The sequence below is a fragment of the Podarcis raffonei genome, chromosome 10, assembly GCF_027172205.1.
Source record: "Podarcis raffonei isolate rPodRaf1 chromosome 10, rPodRaf1.pri, whole genome shotgun sequence".
In the NCBI taxonomy this organism is placed as follows: domain Eukaryota; kingdom Metazoa; phylum Chordata; class Lepidosauria; order Squamata; family Lacertidae; genus Podarcis; species Podarcis raffonei.
In genome coordinates this window covers 1267503-1291129 of record NC_070611.1, presented here as the reverse complement: position 1 = coordinate 1291129, position 23627 = coordinate 1267503, and the positions used below count along the sequence as shown (strand labels likewise).

General features: G+C 41.0%; 1 protein-coding gene across 5 annotated transcripts in view; it reads right to left on the bottom strand.

The window, feature by feature from the left end:
* LMNTD1 (lamin tail domain containing 1) overlaps nt 1–23627 on the bottom strand; it is a 267223-nt gene that overhangs the window by 166572 nt on the left and 77024 nt on the right. For all 5 annotated transcript variants that reach the window (XR_008332541.1, XR_008332542.1, XM_053406837.1 and 2 more), the window contains exons 3-4: nt 7863–7978; nt 778–995 (exon numbers count right to left, since the gene is read on the bottom strand). Coding sequence is in view for 3 of the 5 variants with exons in the window: in XM_053406837.1 (XP_053262812.1) it covers nt 778–995; nt 7863–7978 (334 nt within the window). In the remaining 2 variants the exon portion in view is untranslated. The remainder of the gene's footprint in view (nt 1–777; nt 996–7862; nt 7979–23627) is intronic.

The window sequence follows — 23627 nt, the reverse complement described above, 5'->3', positions numbered from 1 at the left end:
ACCTTATTCAAGGAAAGCAGCACATTTAAAAACAGGACACACAAATGTCTATAACCCAGACTTTGCCAACCTGGTGCCCTCCAGATGTTTTGGACTGTAATCTCATGAACCTCAGCCAAACCATCCAGAGGGCACCAGGCTGGCAAAGGTGGATGCAACCAAATTCAGGTAACAGGCATACACATGCACCAGAAATACTATCTATCTGTTTGTGTAAACTTTGTACTTGTGCTGACATGTAGAGCAAAGATTCATAGGGTGCTATTCAGCTAAGCATTATTCAGAGTAGACCCAATGAAATTACTGACTGTGCCTAAGTTAGGTCTATTAATTTCAATGGCTCTGAGTAAAACTTAGGTTGAATGCTGCCCATGGCACCCTTCGCCTGCTATGTTCTTCCCCATTTCTGGTGGTAGCACAGCGTAGTTTTTCATGTATACCACCGGGGGTGGGGACTTTTGGCCCTCCAGATAGTGCTGAGCTACCACTCCCATCTTTCCTGGCCATCAGCCGTGCTTCCTGGGGTTGATGGGTGTTGTAATTCAGCAACACTGGGAAGGCCAAAGGTTCCCCACCCCTGATGTATCATAGAACTCCGAACTCCATGATGTGCTGCCTCAATTCTGTGGGGACATTTTTTTTAAAAAAAGGTTTTGTTCCTCATGATTTAGTGAAGACTCCTCCATTAAGGGCAGTCTTGCCCACGGGCTCCCACTTGCCTGGGGGAGAAGTGTGTAGTCATTTTTCAAAGTCCTCTGGTGCAGTCTGTGAGCTTACCAATTTTTTTATCTCGTGTCAGAAGTGAGGAGGATATAGGGAACCGGACCATTCTTGATGATGATTTTCCTGGTAACAGGCTAACTGTTGAAGTTGACGGCATAAAGCGTGAATACAGGACTTTCTCTGAAGGCTTGGCTGAGACGTTGGCTTTGTTCTCTGAGGTATGCTGGAACTGGGGTGGAGCAGAGGGCAACTGACAGCGTGCAGCCTCAATTCTGTATGGACATTAAAAACCAAGCTGGTGAAATTGCATTTATTTACAGTTAGTCAAGCCCTTTCCTGCTAAGGGACAGCAATGCATATGCTATACTTTTCCATTCATTTCTACAGTCAGATAATACCATTTAGCCATTTTGATATGTTTGAACCTATTATGATAGGTTCTAGGACATAGCATGGCACATTGCAATAGTATGGAAAGGAAATGAGCAAATGTGAAAAAGATTGAGCTGTAAATATATGCTGCATGGCTGGAGGCAGATTATATTTTTTCAGAAGGTTGTGTACAAAATGATACAGCTACCATCATTTATGGTAAATATGTGGGATGCATTGCCTGTCCAAATTTGGTAATTGCTAGCATTCAGCACTAACCAAATCCAAGGTGGGGATGCTTATCCTTTTACAGCATAGGTCCTAAGCCTCCACACCCTATGTGTGCTGAGATAATCACTGGGTGTCCACCCGCCATCAGAGGTGAAGTGGGTGGCAGAGGCACTAGAACGGAATCTTCTGATAAATTGAAATGCAGCAGTTTCATGCTTGAGTTTCCTCTTTAAATTCTTTGCTTGAACATGACTACTTTAAGGTCAGCAGCAAAGTGTCCTGTCAGTGTTAAATGTTATCCCACCAGTTTCTGAATGTTGCCCTTTTTGATGTCTGATTGGTGTCCTTTTATTTATTTATTTAATATTGAGACTGGCCTACTTGTTCTATGTAGAATGCAGAAGGGCATTGCTGGCAGATGATAGTCTATGTCACCTTGGAAGATGGAAGCAGTGAATGACCCGCTGATATTATTAGGTCTTGCCATAGCATTGTCCGGGTAGATATGGAGACAGAATTTGCAGGTGGACTTTGTTGCAGGGTCTGATCCCAGGGGATCATTCACCAACTTGTAACCTTTCACCTGTGGCTTGAATAGAAATTACATGTTTTTACCCCACTACTGACCAATGCTAGGATGTTTGTGTCATCCCCCGAAACTAATTGCAGGCCAATTTAGGATCTTCATGCATCTGAGGAGGTGGCCTTCTAGTCCACAAAAGTTTATGCCATTCAACAGGGAAGCAGTAACTTTGGGCTCATCCACCCTTCCTCTGGTCCTGTGCCTAGAAAGGGCAGGTCTGAGTGATTTTCTGCTTGTCCTGGGTTTTCTTGTCACAGGACTGAGCGGTTTTGCATTTGAAGCAGCTTTCCCCTTGAAAACGCATTTTTAAAAATAAAAAAATTATTGAAAATTTTCAGTAGAGAAATAAAGTGAAAAAGGCGGAGAAAACAAAGCAAAACAAAACACAAACAAGAAACTGTGGTACAATATGATATATGCTCTTTATATCAGTCCTTGAGGTTTTGTTAAATATGATTAGAAAGGACCAAGAGGTTAAAGGTATACAAGTGGGAGCTAAACAGTACAAACTGATCCGAGACCTGGGAGAAGAGTCGATGGAAGAGGACTGGAAAAAGTTTAAAGATTATCTACAGAAATATTGTAAAATGTTTGAATGTTAAAATGATGTGGGATGTAAAGGTAACATGGCATTTGTGACATGGTTAAAAGAGGTATGCAAAAAGAATTAAAAAGAGAAGGGGGTAAGACTAGAGTAATATTATGTCAAGGTACATAAAGTGGAGTAAGGGACTAAGATATGAAAATTAGGTAAAAAATGAGGTGTTAAGGGAAGGGAAATTAGAGACATAATAAGTTGGAATACACAATTATAAATGAGGTTTGAAAGAGGGTTAGAACTTGCTGAACTTGATGGAATAAAGAGGAACACAAAAAAGGGAGATGTGAGGAGGTCAGGAAAGAGGGATATAGAACTATGAAATTTAAAAGTGGACTTTTTTTCTTCTTTTTTCTTACTATGTGTTTATTTTCTTTTTTTTGTTTTGATATACTTGTTTGTTTGATGTTTGTTATGTCTATGTTTGTAAAATCTTAATAAACATTTATTAATAAATAAATAAATAAACAGTACAAACTGAAAGCATTTGCTGATGACTTAGTATTGACTTTACAGGAGCCAGAATCTAGTACTAAAAGGGTATTGGAACTGATTCAAGAATTTGGACAGGTAGCAGGTTTTAAGTTGAACAAGATGAAAACTAAGGTTTTAGAGAAAAACTTAACTGTGAATGAGAGAGAGAAGTTTCAGGAGGAGACAGGACTAACATTGGTTAAGAAAGTGAAATATTTAGGGGTTAACATGACTGCCAAAAATGTGAATTTATTTAAGGATAATTATGAAAAATGTTGGATGGAAGTGAAAAAGGATTTAGAAATATGGACAAATTTGAAGTTATCATTGTTAGGCCGAATTGCTGTGATAAAAATGAATGTGTTGCCAAGGATGTTGTTTTTGTTTCAAACATTGCAAATTTTGGATAAGATGGATTGTTTCAAGAAGTGGCAGAAAGATATTTCCAGATTTGTTTGGCAGGGCAAGAAGCCTCGAATAAAATTTAAGATATTAACTGATGACAAAGAAAGAGGTGGATTTGCCCTGCCAGACCTTAAACTTTATTATGAATCAGCTGCTTTTTGCTGGCTGAGAGAATGGCTGCTTCTTGAAAATACTGACGTGTTGGATCTAGAAGGCTTCAATAATGCATTTGGCTGGCATGCATATTTGTGGTACGATAAGGTAATAGCACATAAAGCGTTTAAAAATCATATTGTTAGAAAAGCATTGTTTAATGTTTGGATAAGATATAAGGATTTGTTAGAAAAGAAAACCCCAAGATGGTTGTCACCAATGGAAGCGAAGGCACAGAAAAAACTCAATATGGAGGCCAAATGGCCGAAATATTGGGAAATTCTGGAACAAGATGGAGACAGAATAAAATTGCAGAGCTTTGAAAAATTGAAAGTGCGAGATTGGCTTCATTATTACCAAATAATGGAGGCTTACAATTTGGACAAGAAAATTGGCTTCCAGGTGGAAAAATCAAAATTGGAAACAGAACTGTTAGATTTTATCAAGAATGTATAACTTGCTGTTGGAAATGGAACACTCAGGATGAAATGGTGAAATCAGCTATGATTAAATGGGCACAAGATGTTGGACATAACATAATGATGGCTGACTGGGAACAGTTATGGACCACAGGTATGAAATTCACGGCATGTGAACCCTAAGAGAAAATTTAATGAAAATGATTTATAGGTGGTACATGACACCAGTCAAGCTTGCAAAAATTTACTATTTGCCCGACAATAAATGTTGGAAATGTAACGAGACTGAAGGTACATTCTTTCACCTTTGGTGGACATGCCCAAGGATTAAGACATTCTGGGAGATGATTTATAATGAAATGAAAAAGGTATTTAAATATACCTTCCTGAAGAAACCAGAGGCCTTTCTCCTGGGCATGGTCGGCCAATTGGTGCCAAAGAAGGATAGAACTTTTTTTATGTATGCAACAACAGCAGCAAGAATACTTATTGCGAAGTATTGGAAGACAAGATTTACCCACCCGGGAAGAATGGCAGATAAAGTTGATGGACTATATGGAAATGGCGGAAAAGACGCAGACCAGGGAGAAGTCGGTGGAAGAAGACTGGAAAATGTTTAAAGACTGTAAAATTAATGAATGTACTGTAAATACTGTAAAATTAATGAATGTTAGAAAAATGTGGGAATGAAGATATATGGCTTTAGTAGAAATGTTATAAGGAATTAAGTACAAATAGATTAATAGAGTATTAAAGGAAAAAATAAGGTTAGAATATGTTAAGATAATTATAGGATAGAAAACAGAGGAAGATGGAAAGGAATTGCTGAAACAATTAACAGAAGTGGAATACAAAAAGGGAGGTGTGAGGAGGTCATTGAAACAAGTGAATGAAAGATAAGATATTGAAATTGTTTGATGTGTTTTAAACTGTTTTTGTTTTGTTTTGTTAGTTTAATGTGTTAGTGTTATGTAGTGTTTTTGTATTGTATTGTATTGTTCATTTTTTTGTAGTGTTTAAATTGTTGGAAAATAAATATTATTCTCAAAAATAAAATAAAATATGATATATGAGTATATAAGCACTGTGATTATTCTAACAAGTATAAAATTATTAACAAGTCATTGTGCTTTATATAAATATATTCCAGATATTGGTCCATACACAATATGTCTAAAAGCGATCTATTCATATGTGGCAAGAGTAGTCATATCTTCTAACCATTGTTCAAAGGGGGCTATGTTTTATCTTTCCAATCAATCAATATCAGCCTTTTAGCAGAAGAGCACAAAGAGTCCATTTACATTGAGCTGCTGTCAAACCACATTTAGTTGGTATGTGACTTAGGATAATATCATCATCTGATAATTTGTTCCACTGAATCAGAACAAACAGCCGTCCGCTGAAAACCCGACTGCCATTTGGTCTGATTCAGCGCTAGATTGTGAGTCTTAGCAGGATAAACGCAAGGGGGGGGGGTGAGCCCTTAGTCACCTCTGCATACCAAGGTATGCCAATGCTCTGTACATTAGCATATCAACACACAGGTTTCTGTGAAAAATGCATTGGGTTTTTTTAAAAAAAGTCTGTGGAAACACTAATTGAAGTGAGAGGAACAAAGAGATGCTGAAAATTACACAGGTCAGGGGTGGCAGCACTGTTTGCATACTGTATGTGATCATGCATGACATGTTTTTACTTGTAATAACACAGCCAAGACACAGGTGCCAACTCCCTGGAGCCCACAAAATCCCCCATGAAGGGGCTGGGCACCCACAAATTTCAGGGCCAGGGCCATGCATGCTGCATGGCACCCCCAGCCCCACATACACACAGTTGTGGGGCCACGCTAGCACTCCTGCATGGTATTAACACTCATTTCAGGCCAGCTTTTGAAGTTTTTTTTTCATTCTACCCCCCCCCCAAAAGCATCTGGATTTTGTTTTAGTGAAAGTGAACCCTACCTACAAAGGCCAGTTTTCTTTAAAAAACAAAACAATACAGAACAGAACAAGTAAGGTGTCTAGAAGAAGACTTTGCAAAGTTAAATTATCTACCAGAACCGTCAGATGACTAAATTTTATTATCTAAGCCTGGACTCTTTTGAGCTGCCTTGGCATGTGATCACATGTGGAATTTGGACAAATCTGTCTTTCAGAGACAAGGCCATATTGGCAGATGCAGCCACTCCCACCCCACATTTTTGGGCTGTTGAAGGGCCACCCAGAGCACAGCCAAACCTTCTCAACATTTCTGTTTGCTGCCAACACAATTGGGGTAGAGCATACCAATGTGGGACTCGAACCCAGACCCTGAGTCCCATGCTCTACTATCTGAGCTGAGTATACAGACACATGTCTGAAGCTATTTATGACAGGGAAACTGAACAGCTCAAAAGAGAAGACAAATTCAGTGGTGCAAGCTGCCAGTTGCTAGTATATATATGGTTATAAAGGAACAAGCCAAGAACACAGAAATTGTCTGAAGGTCAGAAAGCTGGACTAGAGGTGCCTGGTACTTTGGGCTTTTTAAACAAAGAATATGGTCATTCTGAATAGAGCTTTGATTTTGTGAATAATTGTGGAAGGCTGCTTTATTATTATTACTATTCTTTATTGAAGTTGTTAGTTGCTTTAACTTGCCCAGAGCAGCCCAAAGCATCTTACAAACAAACAGGCAGACAAAAAGTCCTACACAGAAACATTCAAACCAAGAGGAAAAAGAAATACATTAAAAACATCCAGCCCACTTCTAAAAGGCCAAAGGCCTGGTTATAGTGGAATGTTTTTGCCTGGTGCCTAAAGATATATAATGATGGAACCAGGGGAGCCTCTTTGGGGAGAACATTCCACAAATGGGGAGCCACCACACAAAAGGTCTATTCTCATGCTGCCGTCCTCTGGACCTCCCTTGGAGGAGCCCGTTGAAGAAAGGTCTCCGATGACCATTGCAGGGTTCAGATCCATTCATATGGGGAGAGGCGGTCCTTGCAGTATTGCAGGTGTGAGCCATTTAAGGCTCTTGAGGTCAAAACCAGCACTTGTGCTAAGAATATGGATGTCAGATTTTTCATATTCTATAGGACAAGGGTTTTCAAGCTCCCTAGTCTCAAGGATTCATTTCATTGATTCTGGGGGAGCATTCTAGGGTATACTCTGTTGGCAAAACTACACTCAGTGCCATACCCAAATGTAGTGGCTTTAACTGAGGTCAGGGGTAGAATGAAGCCCAGGAACCATGCAAGGGAAGCACATTTGGATTCAGATAAACATTCTGCTTTGATTGTCTGATTAGAACTGCAAACAAAGTGAAGTCTCTGGGTTACAAGTTGCACAGGCCTACCTTAGGCTAACAATAATTTTTGACAACTAAAGCTTTCTCTGTACTTCTTTTTTTAAAAAGGAAGTAGAATCAGGCATTTCAGCCTTGTTTATGCTTGTTGTTTCAAGCACCAACGACATTGGCAGAACAATGAGAAGGCACAGAAATATGGCATGAGAAGTAGCAGATACAGACACAGCCTATAGATGGTGCACTCCCTGGTGCCACTAGGGCCAGGTTAGTGGGCGCAGGTGTGTGGCCCTGTGCAACCCGGGGGGACCTGCTTGACCCCGAGTGCCCCCTCAGTGGACAGAAGGGCTTGGCTCTTCAGGGAAGAGGGACAGGGGCTGCCAATTAGCTGAGATGTTCAAGGTGGCTGAGGATTCTTTCTCTTTTTTCAACTTGTAAAAAAAGTAATTGATCTACTCTAGAGAGAACATGACTCGAGTCCACTCTGAGCCCATGCTCCATATTGCATTGTTGTATTTTGTACTGTCATTTAATTCTGTGATAAAAACTAAAATACATTTATTTAAAGAAAGGAGGATGCTGTGCTGTTTACAGCACCTCTGAATGCACTTACCCATTAAAATATCCAAAGCTGTTTCTCAGTGTAGAGATTTCTTCTAGCAGAGAAGCATTTTTGTCCTGAATAGCATCTAGAGCTTTTAACTTGGTTTGAAGTTGACCTTGTATTTGCTTAAAAAAAGAAGGGGAGGGGCAAAAAAGGAGGAGTGTGGAATTAAGCATCTGTGGCAAGTTAAGTTTCATACATGTTAGGTTAATGCAATTGTTTTGGACTGATGGAGATAGAGCCTGCCCTTTCTAAAGGCACCTTATTATTATTTTTAATATTTTGCTGTTGTACCAAATGGTAATCAGGGCAGCAACAATAATACAAATGAAACATATTAAAATACAGTTAAAACAGCAATAAAATCTAAAGGGAGAAAAATAAGGTTGCTGTTAGAGCATGGTGGATGCCCAGTCCCAAAAGGTATCGCTCAAAAGTGCCTGAGGTGAACTGCGGTCCGTTGTCAGAGACAAGGACATCAGGACACCCATGAGTCGCAAAGAGGCCTCGCAGCACCCAGATGACAGCCTCAGTAGTGGTGGAGGGCATCAGGGCCACCTCCAGCCATTTGGAATAGGCGTCCACCACTACCATAAAGGTCCGGCCGTGAAAGGGGCCGGCCAGATTGATGTCCACCCTGCGTCTCCCAGGTGTGTCCCTTAGCTGCCGGTGGCGCAGGCCTCGATTCTTGGCACGCTTGACAGGCAGAAACCCAGGCAGTGATGGCAACGTCCATGTTAGGCCACCAGATGTAACACCGAGCCAACACCTTCATTTTGATGATTCCCGGGTGGCCAACGTGCAGAGCCTCAAGAACATGTTGACGGAGTCTTTGGGGAATCACGGCGCTGTCTCCCCACAGCAGATAGCCGTGATGAGCCGAGAGTTTGGGTTGTCTGGTTGCGAATGGCTGGATCTCCGATGCAAAAGGTCCTTGTGGCCACCCCCTCCACACCCAGTTGGGCACATGGCTGATGGTGCGATCCCGGGCAGATGTGCAGGCCATAGTGGCAGCCGATACAGGCGCTGCCGGCAGATCCAGGTTGGCCACTCGGGAATCATCAAAATGAAGGCGTTGGCTCAGTGATTCAGCTCTGCTCAGAGGGTGGCTACATCTGGCTATGCTCTGTTGCCCATCCATCCCATTCTCGTCGCCAGTGTTAAGTTATGGGTGAACATATCAGACGACACAGCAATTCTTCAAACAGCTCTTGTTTATTCACAGGCCAGAACAGTACTGAACTGAAGGGTTCAGCCAGCCTGCTTATATAGAGCTCCACTAGAATGCAACAGTAACCATTTTCTGTAACTATCCCATCACTGAATGTCACTTTCGATCCCATATTTGCATATGTGGACCTGAACTATCTACAGTATCTCCCTGCTGGCCCAGGGTGAGAACTTCAGTACATAACAGCCCCCCCCCCCACACACACTGAAAAATACTCATACCCAGCATTCTGCTTTCATTTTCTTTGCTTTATCTGTAATAATTATTTGGGGAAAACACAATAAAATCTTGTTTAAAAACTCAGGAGTCTCCCCCCAACCCCGTGTCATTCAGGCTGTGTACATGTTACTGTTTACATCGCTCCAACGTTCTCCCTTTGCTGATGTTTGAAGATGGATAGACAATCCACCTGAATCCTGTCGCTTGAGAAATAGTCCTATCTGATGTACTTTCCCTCAAACCAGCCTCCACTAGACACCACAGTTTCAGACAGTCATTGTGCATGTGCAGGTGACAGCTTCAGTGAATTGAAGTTCAGTGACAGGTAACAGAGAAGATGATTGGCATCAGCTGAAGGCATCCCCACAGCCATTCTGGCCTGCAACTTAAGAATGTGACTTGAAGTGGGGCAGGGTAGCAACCTCACTGCATTTCAAGGCACCAATTTCTACATAGTCATAGTAAAACAAACCATGTGACATGGCATCACTGCCTTTCCCATTCCCTGCTCCTCTTCACTGGCTGCCATTTGCAGAGTTAGGAAAACTCTCAGTGGGTTAACATGATATCACATGCTTTGTTTCATTAAACATTCCCAGGGGAGAGGGTGGCATGAAGAGATATGGCACAGCTGCTATTGGTGGTGGCAGCCCCACATTCTACGCATCACCAAGTTCCAGGTGGAAGAATACTTGGAAAGTGTCAAGTGAAAAACAAAGGGGTAGTAAGGAAAAAAGATTAAAGATGGTAGCAACCAGAGTTTCATTTATTGCCCTGTTCCATTCCAAATCCTTTTGCAACAGAGGCTGGACTTCTATAGTCATGGGATATAGGAAGGAGACATTTGCAATTTCACTGTAAATATTTTTTGGTGTACATCTCTGAGTCATTTAGATAAACAAAAGAAAGCCAACTTGGAGAGCTTCAGGAAGAGCCCAAGCTGGGAAGTCTTCCTTTTTACCTTTCCCTAAAGGTTTTGTCTGCCAGTTCCCCTTCAATGGGATGACAGAATGTTGACAAAAAGTCCAGCTGTGTCTGCTTTTGCCAGGGCAACCCTTTCCCTATTAGCAGACATTCACTTGAGACACAGTTTGGCTCAGGTTACAGGCAGAGGTGACATTGAGGGAGGTTTCCCACATCTGTATTAACCGTTTTCCCATTTAAATAACCGTCAAGGTAACTTCATTTCAGATAAGATAAAAAATAATGGCTCATCGTAGCCATTTTCTTCTCCACATTTGTCATTAAATTGCAGGGTCTTCAAAATACCTTCAACAGAATTTGATAACGGAGATAATCCTATGCTATGATAACCCATATTAATGTGGAGTGTCTGCATGTGTGTGTATGAAGGGGAGATTCAGGAGACCACAGTTTCCACCCAACAAGCACTGTTTTAATTAAGATGTGCAGTAAGACTTTGATAGAAAAAATAAGAAACTGCAGAAGAGGGAGGAAAGTTGCAGAAAACATCACTGGATTTGTGTGCGATTTATAATTACTATTTTTTTTTTTTATAATATTTTTATTGAACAATTTTTTATATAACAGAAACAAAACATACATGAACAAACATTCAACAATAATAAAACATAAAACAAGTACCATTTCATAACCCAATTTCTAAACCTTACTTCCTCGACCTCCTCTTACTTCCCGTTTCTGTATTCCAGATTCTTACAGTTATTCAGCGAAATCTTGCCTTATTTTATTATAAATTTATGCTAATCACCCTTATTCTCTTTGTCATAACCATTACTGATAGTAACCATTTGTTTTAATCCAACATCATTCTAACTGTCTCCAATTTTATAATATTTCTTTAAATAGTCCTTAAACTTTTCCCATTCTTCTTCCGCCGCTTCTCTTCCCTGGTCTCGGATTCTGCTCGTCATCTCTGCCAAGCTCATATAGTCCATCACCTTCATCTGCCATTCTTCCAGTGTGGGTAGATCCTGTGTCTTCCAGTACTTTGCAATAAGTATTTTAGCTGCTGTTGTAGCATACATAAAAAAAGTTGTATCTGTCTTTAACACCCCCTGGCCGACAATACCCAAGAGAAAGGCCTCTGGTTTCTTGGGGAAAGTATATTTAAATACCTTTTTCAGTTCGTTATAAATCATTTCCCAGAATGCCTTAATCTTCGGGCACGTCCACCAGAGGTGAAAGAATGTACCTTCCTTTTCTTTACATTTCCAACATTTATTATCAGGCAAATGATAGATCTTTGCAAGCTTGACTGGGGTTATGTACCACCTATAAATCATTTTCATTATATTTTCTCTTAAGGCGTTACACGCCGTAAATTTCAACCCGGTGGTCCACAACTTTTCCCAATCAGCAAACATGATGTTATGACCAATGTCCTGAGCCCATTTAATCATACTTGATTTTACCATTTCATCTTGTGTATTCCATTTCAGCAGCAGATCATACATTTTTGACAAATTCTTAGTACTGGATTCTAACAGTTCAGTCTCTAATTTTGATTTTTCCACCTGGAAGCCTATTTTTCTGTCTAGTTTAAACACTTCATTTATTTGGTGATAATGTAACCAATCTCTCACCTTCCCTTTTAATTTTTCAAAACTCTGCAATCTCAATTTGTCCCCTTCCTTTTCCAAGATTTCCCAATATCTTGGCCATTTCGACTCCATATTTAGCTTTTTAACTGCCTTAGCTTCCATTGGTGATAACCATCTTGGAGTCTTATTTTCCAGCAAGTCCTTATATTTAACCCAGACATTCAGCAGTGCTTTTCTGACAATATGGTTTTTGAAACTTTTATGCGCTTTAACCTTGTCATACCACAAATATGCATGCCACCCAAAAATATTGTTAAATCCTTCCAAATCCAAAATGTCTGTGTTTTCAAGAAGCAGCCATTCTTTTAGCCAGCAGAAAGCTGCCGCTTCATAGTACAATTTAAAGTCTGGCAGGGCAAACCCCCCTCTTTCCTTTGAATCCGTTAATATCTTAAATTTTATTCTGGGCTTCTTGCCCTGCCAGACAAATTTAGATATATCTTTCTGCCACTTCTTGAAACAGTCCATTTTATCCATTATTTGTAATGTTTGAAACAAAAACAACATTCTTGGCAAAACATTCATTTTTATAACTGCAATTCGACCTAACAAGGAAAGCTTCAAGTTTGACCATATTTCTAGATCTTTTTTCACTTCTGTCCAAGTTTTTTCATAATTGTCTTTAAATAAATTCACATTCTTAGCTGTCATATTCACACCCAAATATTTCACTTTTTTAGCCGCAGTCAACCCCGTCTCATTCTGAAACCTTTCTTTTTCAATCTGTGTTAGATTTTTCTCCAATACCTTAGTCTTTAACTTATTCAATTTAAATCCTGCCAATTGACCAAACTCTTGGATTATTTCCAAGACTCTTTTCGTGCTAGCTTCTGGCTCCTGTAATGTAAGTACCAGGTCATCTGCAAATGCTCTCAATTTGTATTGTTTGACTCCGACCTGAATGCCTTTAACCAACTGGTCCCTCCTGATCATATTAAGCAAAACCTCGAGGACCGATATAAAAAGTAATGGGGAAATAGGGCACCCCTGTCGTGTCCCTTTTTCAATCTTAAACTCTTCTGTTACAACATTATTTACAATTAATTTTGCTTTCTGTTCAGAATATATTGCACCTATACCATTTTCAAACCCTTGGCCTACCCCCATCCCCCGGAGGTTCTTCAACATAAAGCTCCAAGAAATGTTGTCAAAGGCTTTCTCGGCATCCACAAATATCAAAACAGCCTTAGTGTTTATATTCACTTCCAACTTCTCCAAAATGTCAATTATATTCCTTACATTATCCGACAAATGCCTTTTCGGGAGAAAGCCCGCTTGGTCCCCATGAATCTCCTCCATCAAAACTCTTTTCAGTCTCTTTGCTAAAACATCAGCAAAGATTTTGTAATCCACATTTAGTAAGGAGATGGGTCGGTAGTTCTTAAGTTGGGTCTTTTCAGTCTCTGTCTTTGGTATAAGTGTAATGTAGGCCTCTCTCCACGTATCGGGTGCCCTTTTCCCCTTCATGATCTCATTACAGACTTCCTTCAAAGGTTGTATAAGTCCTTCCTTCAAAACTTTGTAATATTTGGAAGTCAGTCCATCTGGTCCAGGTGATTTGCCCAACGTCATGTTTTGAATGGCATCTTCTATTTCCTGTATTGATATCTCCTGATTCAAAATTATCTTACTTTCCTGCGAAATCTTTTTCAGCCCATTTTTCTCGAGGAATTGTTGTATATCTGTTTCATTCTGCGGCCCTTGTGTATACAATTGTCTAAAGTAGTTCTGAAAACAATTCCTAATTTCTACTGGGTTGCATATGTTCTTTCCTTCCACTTCTAAGTTTGTTACCGTGTTGAGTTTTTGTCTCTTCTTTATTTGCCAAGCCAATAACTTGCCACATTTGTCTGCAGATTCAAAAGACTTCTGTCTCATTTGTTTAATTTTCCATTCTATTTCTTGATTCATCAGTTCCATATATTGTGTTTGGTACAATTTAATTTCTCTTAGAATCTCTTGCGATTTTGGCTTCAATCTTAATTTCCTTTCCCCTTCTTTTATCTTATCCAGAATTTTCTCCTTCCTCTCATTTTGCTTTCTTCTCTTTAATGTATTTTGTTGTATCAAAAACCCTCTCATCACGGCTTTGCTTGCGTCCCATACTATTCTTTTTTCTACTTTAGTCCTTAGATTAATTTCAAAATAATCTTTCAGGGTTTTTTGGGCCTTTTTACAGATCTCCTCGTCTCTAAATAAGGTGTCATTCATTCTCCATCTGAAAGAGCCAGTTGTTGTTTGCTTCATCACCATCTTTACTGCATTATGGTCGGAGAGAGTTTTTGGGCAGATTTCCACTTTCTTTATATTCGACGCCATACCGCTAGTCACCCAAATTTGGTCGATCCTAGTCCATGTCATTTTGGCTTCAGAAAAGAAGGTTCCCTCTCTCTCTAGTGGGTGTTTTGTTCTCCAAATGTCAATCAAATCCATATTGTCAGTCATTTCAAAAAAGGTTTTTGGTAGTCTTCCATCTTTTGTGACTACCTGTCTTTGTGCTTTGTCCATATTTGTTGAAACTACTCCATTCATGTCTCCCATCATAATCAGTTTATAGTCCATATAGTCCGTTAAAGTCTCATGCAACTTCTTAAAGAATTCTGTTTTCCCTTCATTTGGTGCATACACCCCCACTATCAGAAATTTTTCTCCTTGAAATTGAATTTCAATTGCCAAATATCTTCCTTGGTCATCTTTAAAGATTTGTTTCGGCTGCAAATTTTCCTTTACGTAGATCACCACTCCTCTCTTTTTTACTTTATCTGAAGATATAAATTCTTGTCCCAGTCTCTTATTTGTTAACAATTTTCTATGTGCTCTTGTCACATGGGTCTCTTGTAAACAAATCAAGTCCAAATGATCTTTCTTTAAAGCATGAAATATATTTTTTCTTTTTCGGGGGTTGTTTAGACCATTACAATTCCAAGTTAGAAGTTGCAAAGCCATGATGGGGTTATTTAATTCCTCCTACAGCTCCCAATTGTTGTTCGTCCTTTGTCAGTGGTTCTGTGTCTTTGTCTAATCTTGAAGGATGTCCTTCTCCTGGATGGGTCTCTTTCTGTAGGTCTTCTTCGTGTTCTCCCAAGAACTTGTCTTTATCACTCACTGTTTTTATTCTTCTTTTCTTGCCTTTGTATTTAAAAGACAAGCCTTGGAGAAACTCCCACCTGAATAGTATGTAGTTCCTCTTCAGTAGTGTCACCAAATCCTTATAAGGACCTCTTGCATCCAAGATACTTTTAGGGATGTCTTTAAAAATCTCAATATAAGAATCCTCAATCCGAAGGGTTGTTTGATAATGCAGGTTCAATATTTTATCCCTCTCTTCTTTGGATCTTAGAGTTATCAAGCAGTCTCTGGGTCTATTCTTCTTCTGCCTTGTTCCCAACCTAAATGCACTCTCAATTTTGAGCTCTTCTTCTTTCAAATCTTGCTTCCAAAAGTCAGAAAACTCTTTTGTCAAATAATCCACCAAGTTGTCTCCTTCTTTTTCCGGCACAAGTCTAATCCTTAGGTTTTTCTCCTTGCGTTGCATATCCTGCATAGAAAGTGTCAGTTCATACTCATCCAATTTCCTGTACACCGGTGGAAGTTTCCCTTCAACAGCAGTAGCAATTTCCTTAGCTTCTTCGGCTATCTTTCGCGTTGTAGATGAATCTTCCAATAGTTTCCCAATTGCTTCTGCATTAGAGTTCACTTTATTTCCAAGGTCCGTTATACTTTTTGTATTCAGATCAATTTTCCCAGAGATTTCTTCAATTTTCTTATTTGTTTCAGCACCTTGCTTCTTTAATTCCTCTAAAGAATCACTTATTTTTCCCAAGGCCTTTGTAAACGCATCTTCTGAAGACATTTTCACTCTTGCCTTTGTTGCAGCTGCAGTTCCCGGGGCCCCTGATACAGAGGCCCTTCTTTGCATAGAAGAGTCCACTTTGTATTGTCTACCAGATTTCAAAGTTGTTTCTTGTGGATCTTCTTTCTGTTTACCATCTGCCATAACAAAGTCTTTCGTTCAAGGTCATTCCCACACTCTTAAACTGTCAACAATAAAAAGTTCTCAGGTTTTAAATTCCACTTAGTTCCTGAAGCTGACCAAATCCTCTAGAGGGCGCAAAATCAGTTTCTGAACTTTAAATTGTTCCCACACTTCCAAAAAGCAAAAGCCCTCCAAGTCCCTTACTTTGTAAAAGATCCAAATTAAAAGTGTCCTGCAAATGACTTACTATGTAACCAAATACGATGTTTCAAGTTGAGAGTAACCAAAGTCTATATGTCAGTTACTTTCTAACCTTATTTGTAGCAACCGTCCTTAGCCGGTGTCTTTCCTCCGGCAGTCCGACCCCCAGGTAGATAAGCAGCGGTAATCAGTTCAATCTCCTTTAAATTAGGCAGGAAATCCCTTTAAAGCCTTCTTCCCCCCCTCCCCTGCCTTTTGGGGGGGAGTTCTTTGCTTGGTGTTGGGTTTCTTAGCTCATAAAAGCTCCTGTCAGAAGTTACAGCTTCACTGTCTTTCGCTTTAATCTTGCTGCAGGACGGTAAGCAGACTTCCTTTTTAGTACTTATCCGTCTCGGTGCCCAAATTCATTAATTTTGACGTCCAATTTGTAATGCAAACTCAATCCTACTCACGGAAAGTTGCTCTCTTTTAGTCCAAAATCTTCGGAAGAAGTCAGCGCTCTCCGCTGATGGCGACGCGGCTTCGCTTCGCAGGCTGGGTGAAAGCGACTCTCAGCACCGCTCCACGCACCCCTCCGCTGATCTATAGCCTTTAAAAAGGCTATTTCACAACGTCGGGGGGGGGCAAAGGTGCCCGCCGAGTCTCCGGTTCACAGGCTACGCGCCTGTGACTTTTAAGGGTCTTTGCTCCGCCGTGAGCAACAAGACCCGAACCCGCGAAGCAGATCTCTCCCGGAGCTCCGGGAGAAATCCGCCATTCAGCGCTGGCGCTAACCCGGAAGTCGCGATTTATAATTACTAGTGAATATTTTCAAATCGAAAAATAGAAAATAAAAGATTTTTTTTAAAAAAATCACTGTTTACTGTAAGTGTGCTTACAGTAGCAACATCCTACAGAGAGAAGGTGGATGGGTTGGGAAACATAAGCCCACAGGTTTGGCCCAAGGACCGCATGTGGCCCTCAAGGCCTTTTTTTGAGGCATTGGGCAACATTTGAAGACCCTTGCTCTGCCTTCCCATAGCTGAGTAAGCTAGATGCTGGGCTTTGGGAAGTTAATAATAATAATAATAATAATAATAATAATAATTTATTCAAACCCCACCCATCTGGCTTGGTTCCCCCAGCCATTCTGGGCAGCTTCCTTTTGTTCTTCTATTCTCTGCTGCAGAAAAAAGAGTTGATGCTGCATAAAAAACATAAGAATGCCAATCACCATGACATGATTCTTTAGAGTGCAGGAAATGCTGTCATGTTTCAGAACAGCTCCAACTCCTGAGTGGTTTCAGACATGGCAATGAAGAGTGTATTGCACTTATCTGTCCCAAAACAGAATTTTCATCCTTCCGCATCTCTAAAATATGTGATTGCTCCTACAGCTTGCGCATCTCCTGTAAGTTTTTGTGCTGGTCGCGTGAAAACTGCATCTTGGATGAGAGAGAAAACCACTGGAACAGCAAGCACAAGGGGCTGGGGCCTCTTTCAGTGTAGCATTTTCCAAACTCTTTCCAATGTGTTTTTTCACTTTTCTCTTTTTATAGTGTCTCACTGAACCAGCTGTTTGAAATGAGACCACTGTTATTGGAACATATCATCTGCCTTTGCTCAGCTCAGCTAAACGGATGTTTTCCAGACATGCTAGCTGCACTCTTCCACCCCCACCTCTTACAGAACCCTTGGCTGCCATCGACCCTGTATTTTAACACAAAGATCAGGATAAGATTCTTACTACAGTACTAAGAATATAAGTAGCACCACTTCTTCAAGGACAGTTATTTCACTTTATACTACGGATGCTACAAAGATCCATTATCTTCCCCAAGATGAAAACTGCATTGTGTTCCAAATAACCAGATTCACGGAACCATCATTACTGATCAGTGGGAGGGGGGGAGGAAGATAAAGAGAAGAAAGCAATAACTTTTAAGATGTGACATAATTAAGCCAGTCCACTGAACAGTCTTTGTTTGTTTTTAATTACAACAGGAAAGATGTGTACATATACAACTTTGCTGAAAGAAAATAGGCTGTACAAGGCTATGGCCAAAGTGGGAAAGTGAACAATTAAATGAGGTCTCTATGGCTTTAAATAAGAATACTGTGTAATGATGGAAGGATCTGAAGTAACATAAGAAACAGCAATTCAATGAAAAACAAACATGTAAATAATAGAGAAGATTTCATACATCTTTAACTGGTAAAGAGGAAACATAAAAGCAGAGATTTGTATTACTGACATTTGTTTTTATTTAACAAAATTTCTATACCAGTTTATTGTAATAAAATATTAAAATGATCAATAAAAACAGTTGAAAACAAGTACTTTAAAACATTTTAAACATGATTAAAATTAACGGTAAGTTTATCTCTTTGCTTCAAGGGGTACATGTTTGCACACATGCAGTGAACAATGAGTAGCTTGCTTGAGGTCACCTAATTTGTGTGTGGTTGAGAAGAGGCTTAAATTGAGGACTTTTCAGCTAAAATGCTTATTACTCTATTGTACTGCAACAGCTCTTGAAGCTTGAAGAAATGATTTGCATAACACTAGTGTAAAATTCCCACCAAATCCTAACAAAACCTATTTCTCAGGTAATGTCCCCCACACCAGTTAAGAAACCAACCCAAATAAGTTAGTTCTGTTGTGCTACTAGATCGGGGAGGATAAACCTGTGGCCCTCCAGAAGCTGTTCCTTGATGGAAATCAGTCCAGCAACATCTGAAAGTTAAGTCCCATTGAAACCAACAGAACAAGTTAGCCATGACCATTTTTTATTATTTTATTTATTTATAACAACACGATTAAATGCAGTTATATGTTACCGCACTATTCTTGAGGGTATGTTTCTGCTCTTTTACATATAGGTACTCGCAATACATTGTGTGCATCTACGCCCAGGGCAGATATCCTGGAGACTCCTTGTATTAGTCACAACAAATGTGTTATTTCTTTGTGACTTAGCACTAGAAGTCCTTCATTTTTAGCTGGATGTTGGCCACTGGCTATTTCGGAATATAAAAAGCCCTAGTTTACTTTTATTTTTTGTAAGGCAGCTAAAGCCACTCTAACCAATGTTTTCCATCCTGATGTTTTTCATCTGGCCTTTCTGGAAGCACTGACAATTACAAAACATTTGGAAAGCTTTGTATTTGGAACATTTTCAAATTACTTCTTAAAACCACTTTTATTTTGATAGTGTACATTCTATCCAATGTACATATTCTATCCAACCATGCTCCCCCATCTATCTAGATCTAATCTCATTTAGCAACATTAATGACACACATGATGGTGGAAGTCTGAAAACTGGCTTATATTGAGTGGTTTTTTAAAGAGTTTTTTTCATGCTTCATTTTCTATATAAGAAGCAAGCCTAAGTTTCCGCCTTCACTGTACAGTCAACAAGTGTCCGCATGTTACATGTTTGTATGGAAGGGGGTTAATGGAACCAGCAAGTCTGCTTAAAGTTGGTAAAGTCAGCTGCCAAGGTCTGTTGATAGCTTCTTTTTGTTATGGAATCACCAGTGGGAAGCTTAAGGAATGGCTGGGTCCTGAATGAGATGTTTACTGAATGGAAGGTCCCTGACAAGGGCAATACCTTTCTTACCCCATGCTAGCTAAGGGTGATCTAAAGCAGGGCGGCCCAACGTGCATCCCAAGTGTGGCCCTTGAGGTCTTTTTGGCAGACCTTGACAACATCTGACACTCCACCGCAACCCTCACGCTGCCTTCCCAAAACCAGGTAAGTGAAGCACTGAGCTTTGGAGAGGAGATGTGAAGGCTCTGGCAGGTTCCTAGAGCCCTCCCACCTCCCAGGGCCTAGGAAGGGGGGATGCGAGAGGTGCAGTCCCCCCCGGGTGTCATCCCTGAGGGGGTGACAAAATAACACACTGCAGGGGGTGTCACTTACCATGGGGCCTGGCCTGCAGTGTGCCTGAGCCACACATCTCTCCTGGGAGAGACGTGGTGGCTTGGGGCCCTGCACTACCTGAAAGGACAGCAATGGGGCTTACAAGCGGACTCTGTGGGCAGCTCTCTGTGGCGCCCCCATGCCCCTGCTGCCTCCTTCCCAAAGTTCAGATAGCACTTTCCCAGCTTTGGGAAGAAGGCAGAAGGGCTCAAGGACCCTGCCAGAGCCCCACATCCCCTTCTCAAAGCCCAGCACCTCACTTAGCTTAGGGGTGCCATATGTTAGGACCCAGGAAATATAGGGTGGACGCAGGAATACAGGGTGTCTTGCACCTCAAAAACTCATAACAATATAGAAATGAGAATTCCTGGATGCCATGGTCCAAAGATGTTTTGTAAATCAGTCACATGTTTTGGAAAACACCAACTGTTCTACTGGAATTGTCATTTTTCTTCTCAAAGAGAGGAAAAGATCCAGTCACATTACTTCAATGGAAAAGAAGTGACAGATGAAGATAAATGAATGTAAACTTAATCAACTGTAGCATTCAGTTAGCAGTTTAAAGTTTTCATTCATTCAGCAGCAGCTGAAAATAGATTAGTTCACTTCCCAAATGAAAGTAATTACAATACTCCTCCTCTTCTGCTCTTTCAGCCCCTTTAAGCCACACACATACTAAGCTGAACCAATGTTAGGTCTTAGTAGCACACCCTGTCCTACAAAAGCATCAGGGTAAGTTGGTCATTGAACTATGACAAATGTGCTTGTCCCTCAACATAAGTTTTAGTTAGCTCAGCATTTTAGCAACGCCCTGCTAATAAGGCCACAAAACTTTCTGGATCCTCTGAAAGATTTACTAGATCCACTCACTTTCCACACACTCACATAAACATGCCAGATGAGCCTCCCTGGGGTGAGCGTTCCACAAATGGGGAGCCACTGTAGAAAAGGCCCTGTTCTCATGTTGCCGCCCTCTGGACCTCTCATTGAGGAAGAACATGAAGAAGGGATTCAGAGGATTGCAGAGTCTGGGCAGGTTCATATGAGACAAGGAAGTCCTGAGCCATTTAAGGCTTTATAGGTCAAAACCAACACTTTGATTTGGCCCTGGAAATTATTTGGCAACCAGTGCAGTCGGACCAGGATTGGTGTAATATGCTCAAGCCATATTGTCCCAGTGAGCTACCTGGCTGCCAGATTCTGTACTGGCTGGAGTTTTCAAACCATCTTCCAAGGCAGCCCTATGTATAACACGTTGCAGTAATTCAATCAAACCTAGAGATCACCAGAGCATAGACGACAGAAGTTAGGATACCCCTGTCTAGATAGGGTACAGGTACAGGTACAGGTACAGGTACAAAGATATAAGAAAATATGTTTGCATAAATATTATCTCTCTTTTCCTTTATTCGACCGATAGTCAGAAATAAAACATTACACAATAATTATAAACTATAACATCATAGGGGTACATAAATAAGGTAGGGCCACAGTACTAGACCTCTCACAGATAACCCACATCAAAGCATTCAGTTATACGTTTCCGGCACTTGAGTGCCAGGAAAAGGAATTTAGCCACTGACAAAGTTGTTTTCCCAGAACACTTATTTAGCAGATATGCTGTCTGCTTTCCTCTTTGTCTGGAACTGAGCTGGGGTAAGTGTGGAGTTATAAGGTACTGTCTTAAATCGTTGTAAATGGGACAGCTCAGTAAAATGTGCTCTGTGGATTCTACCTCACCCAATGCACAGTGGCATAATCTCTGGTCATATGGGACTCCTCCATATCTTCCCTTCAGAACCGCCGAGTCAAGAACATTCAGCCTAGCCGCAGTAAATAATCTGCGGTATTCCACGTAGTGGATATCCGCCAGGTAGCGAGCTGGAGCAGCCCGGTACAACTGCTCCCCCAGAAACAACCCAGGTTTCACACGGGCTATGTCCTCCTGTCTGGCAATATCCCTTAATCTTTGAGCGATCACCGCCTTTGCGTGGCTATACGTCATGGACTCTATATAAAGGGAGGACAACCCGCACTTCTGCACTTCCTCCACTATCTCCCCTTCCCATGGAGATTTAAAGTTATCCCTCAGAATTAAGGGGGCCAAACCCACCGGTCTGAAACAGAGCTTGAGCCATAGCCATAACTTCGCTTTCAGGGCCACATACCTAAAGGCTTGACAACCGGTTTCCAATCTCATGATCGCGCCTGCCACGGAGGGGGGGGGGATCCTGAGTATGGCCCTGAGGAATTGGGTTTGGATAGATTCCAATTTTTCAAAGTCCCTACGTGAGCCCAAGGCAATGCCCACCAGCAGAAGAGGGAGGACTTTCATTTTAAAGAGTCGCAAGGCAACTTTAACAGTTTGTGCCTGTTTCTTGGAGTACAGGGTTCTAATCACCAAGGCTGCTTTGGATGCGTTCGAGGCTATGTATTCTCTGTGCGCCAAGAAGGACATATTTGATCTTACAACCTGACCCAGGTATTTGAAGCGACTGACCTGCTCTAAAGGGATACCATTAATTGACCATAAATTAGGTTTGAGTCGAGCAGCAAAGACCATTATTTTGGTCTTGGCATAATTTAGTTGGAGCTCGTGTTGGGTCTCATATTCATGAAGAGCTCGAAGCATCCTCCTTAATCCGATGGGGGAGGTAGCTGATAGGGCGGCATCGTCCGCATACAGTAGGACATTCAAGGCTCGTCCTGCCAGTTTTGGTGGATGGAAATCAGCATTTGTCATATGCACCACTAGCGAATTAATATAGAAATTAAACAAAGCAGGGGCAAGCAAACAGCCCTGTCTTACCCCCCTAGTGGTGGCAACCGGATTGGAGACTAGCCCCTTACTATCTAGCCTAATCCTCAGGAGGGTATTTGTATGCAAATTAATAATCAGCAGGAGGCGGCGGTCGATAGATGTCGCTGCCAATTTTGTCCATAGCTGGTTCCTGGGAATTAGATCAAAGGCCTGCTTAAAGTCTATAAAGGCGACGTGGAGGGCTTTTAGGCCATTGCCAGCGTACTTGGTGGCCAAGTGATTTAGGATTAAGATTTGGTCTGTTGTTGATCTTCCGGGGCGGAAACCCGCCATAAATATTATCAAATATGATCTACAATTTGGTCTTATTTTACTCCAAACAATCTGATTTTAGCAGCATGCAATGTGTAAATACATTGAGCTCTGCAGAACCACACAGGAGGTTTATAGGAGCCAACTCCTAGGGGTCGAGGGGGACTTCACCTCCCCAATAAAATATTTGAGGGGGCTGCCCCCCTAAGTTGATAAAGCAATGCTATTCAAATGTGTGTGTGTGTGTGTGTGTGTGTGTGTGTGTGTGTGCGCGCGCGCCATGTCATGTCATGTGATCAATTATGTGAGGTGGGATCACTTGGGCCCCTCCCTATTTTTATTCAAGTGGGCCCCCCTGAGTTTTACCATTGCCTTCTTGGAAAATTATAATTGCATATTCACTTGAACTGATTCAACAATTCCTAAGATCTGTTCTAGGTGCCAAAATGCCTGAAGTCTGTCTGGTGTGTACTGTTCCCTGAGGCTAAAAGGATTCACACACCCATTCATTACTCTGTATAATTAGTTTATCCCCTTGCTACTTGCACTGAAGAGCAGAAGCAGGAGGCAGGCAATAAAAG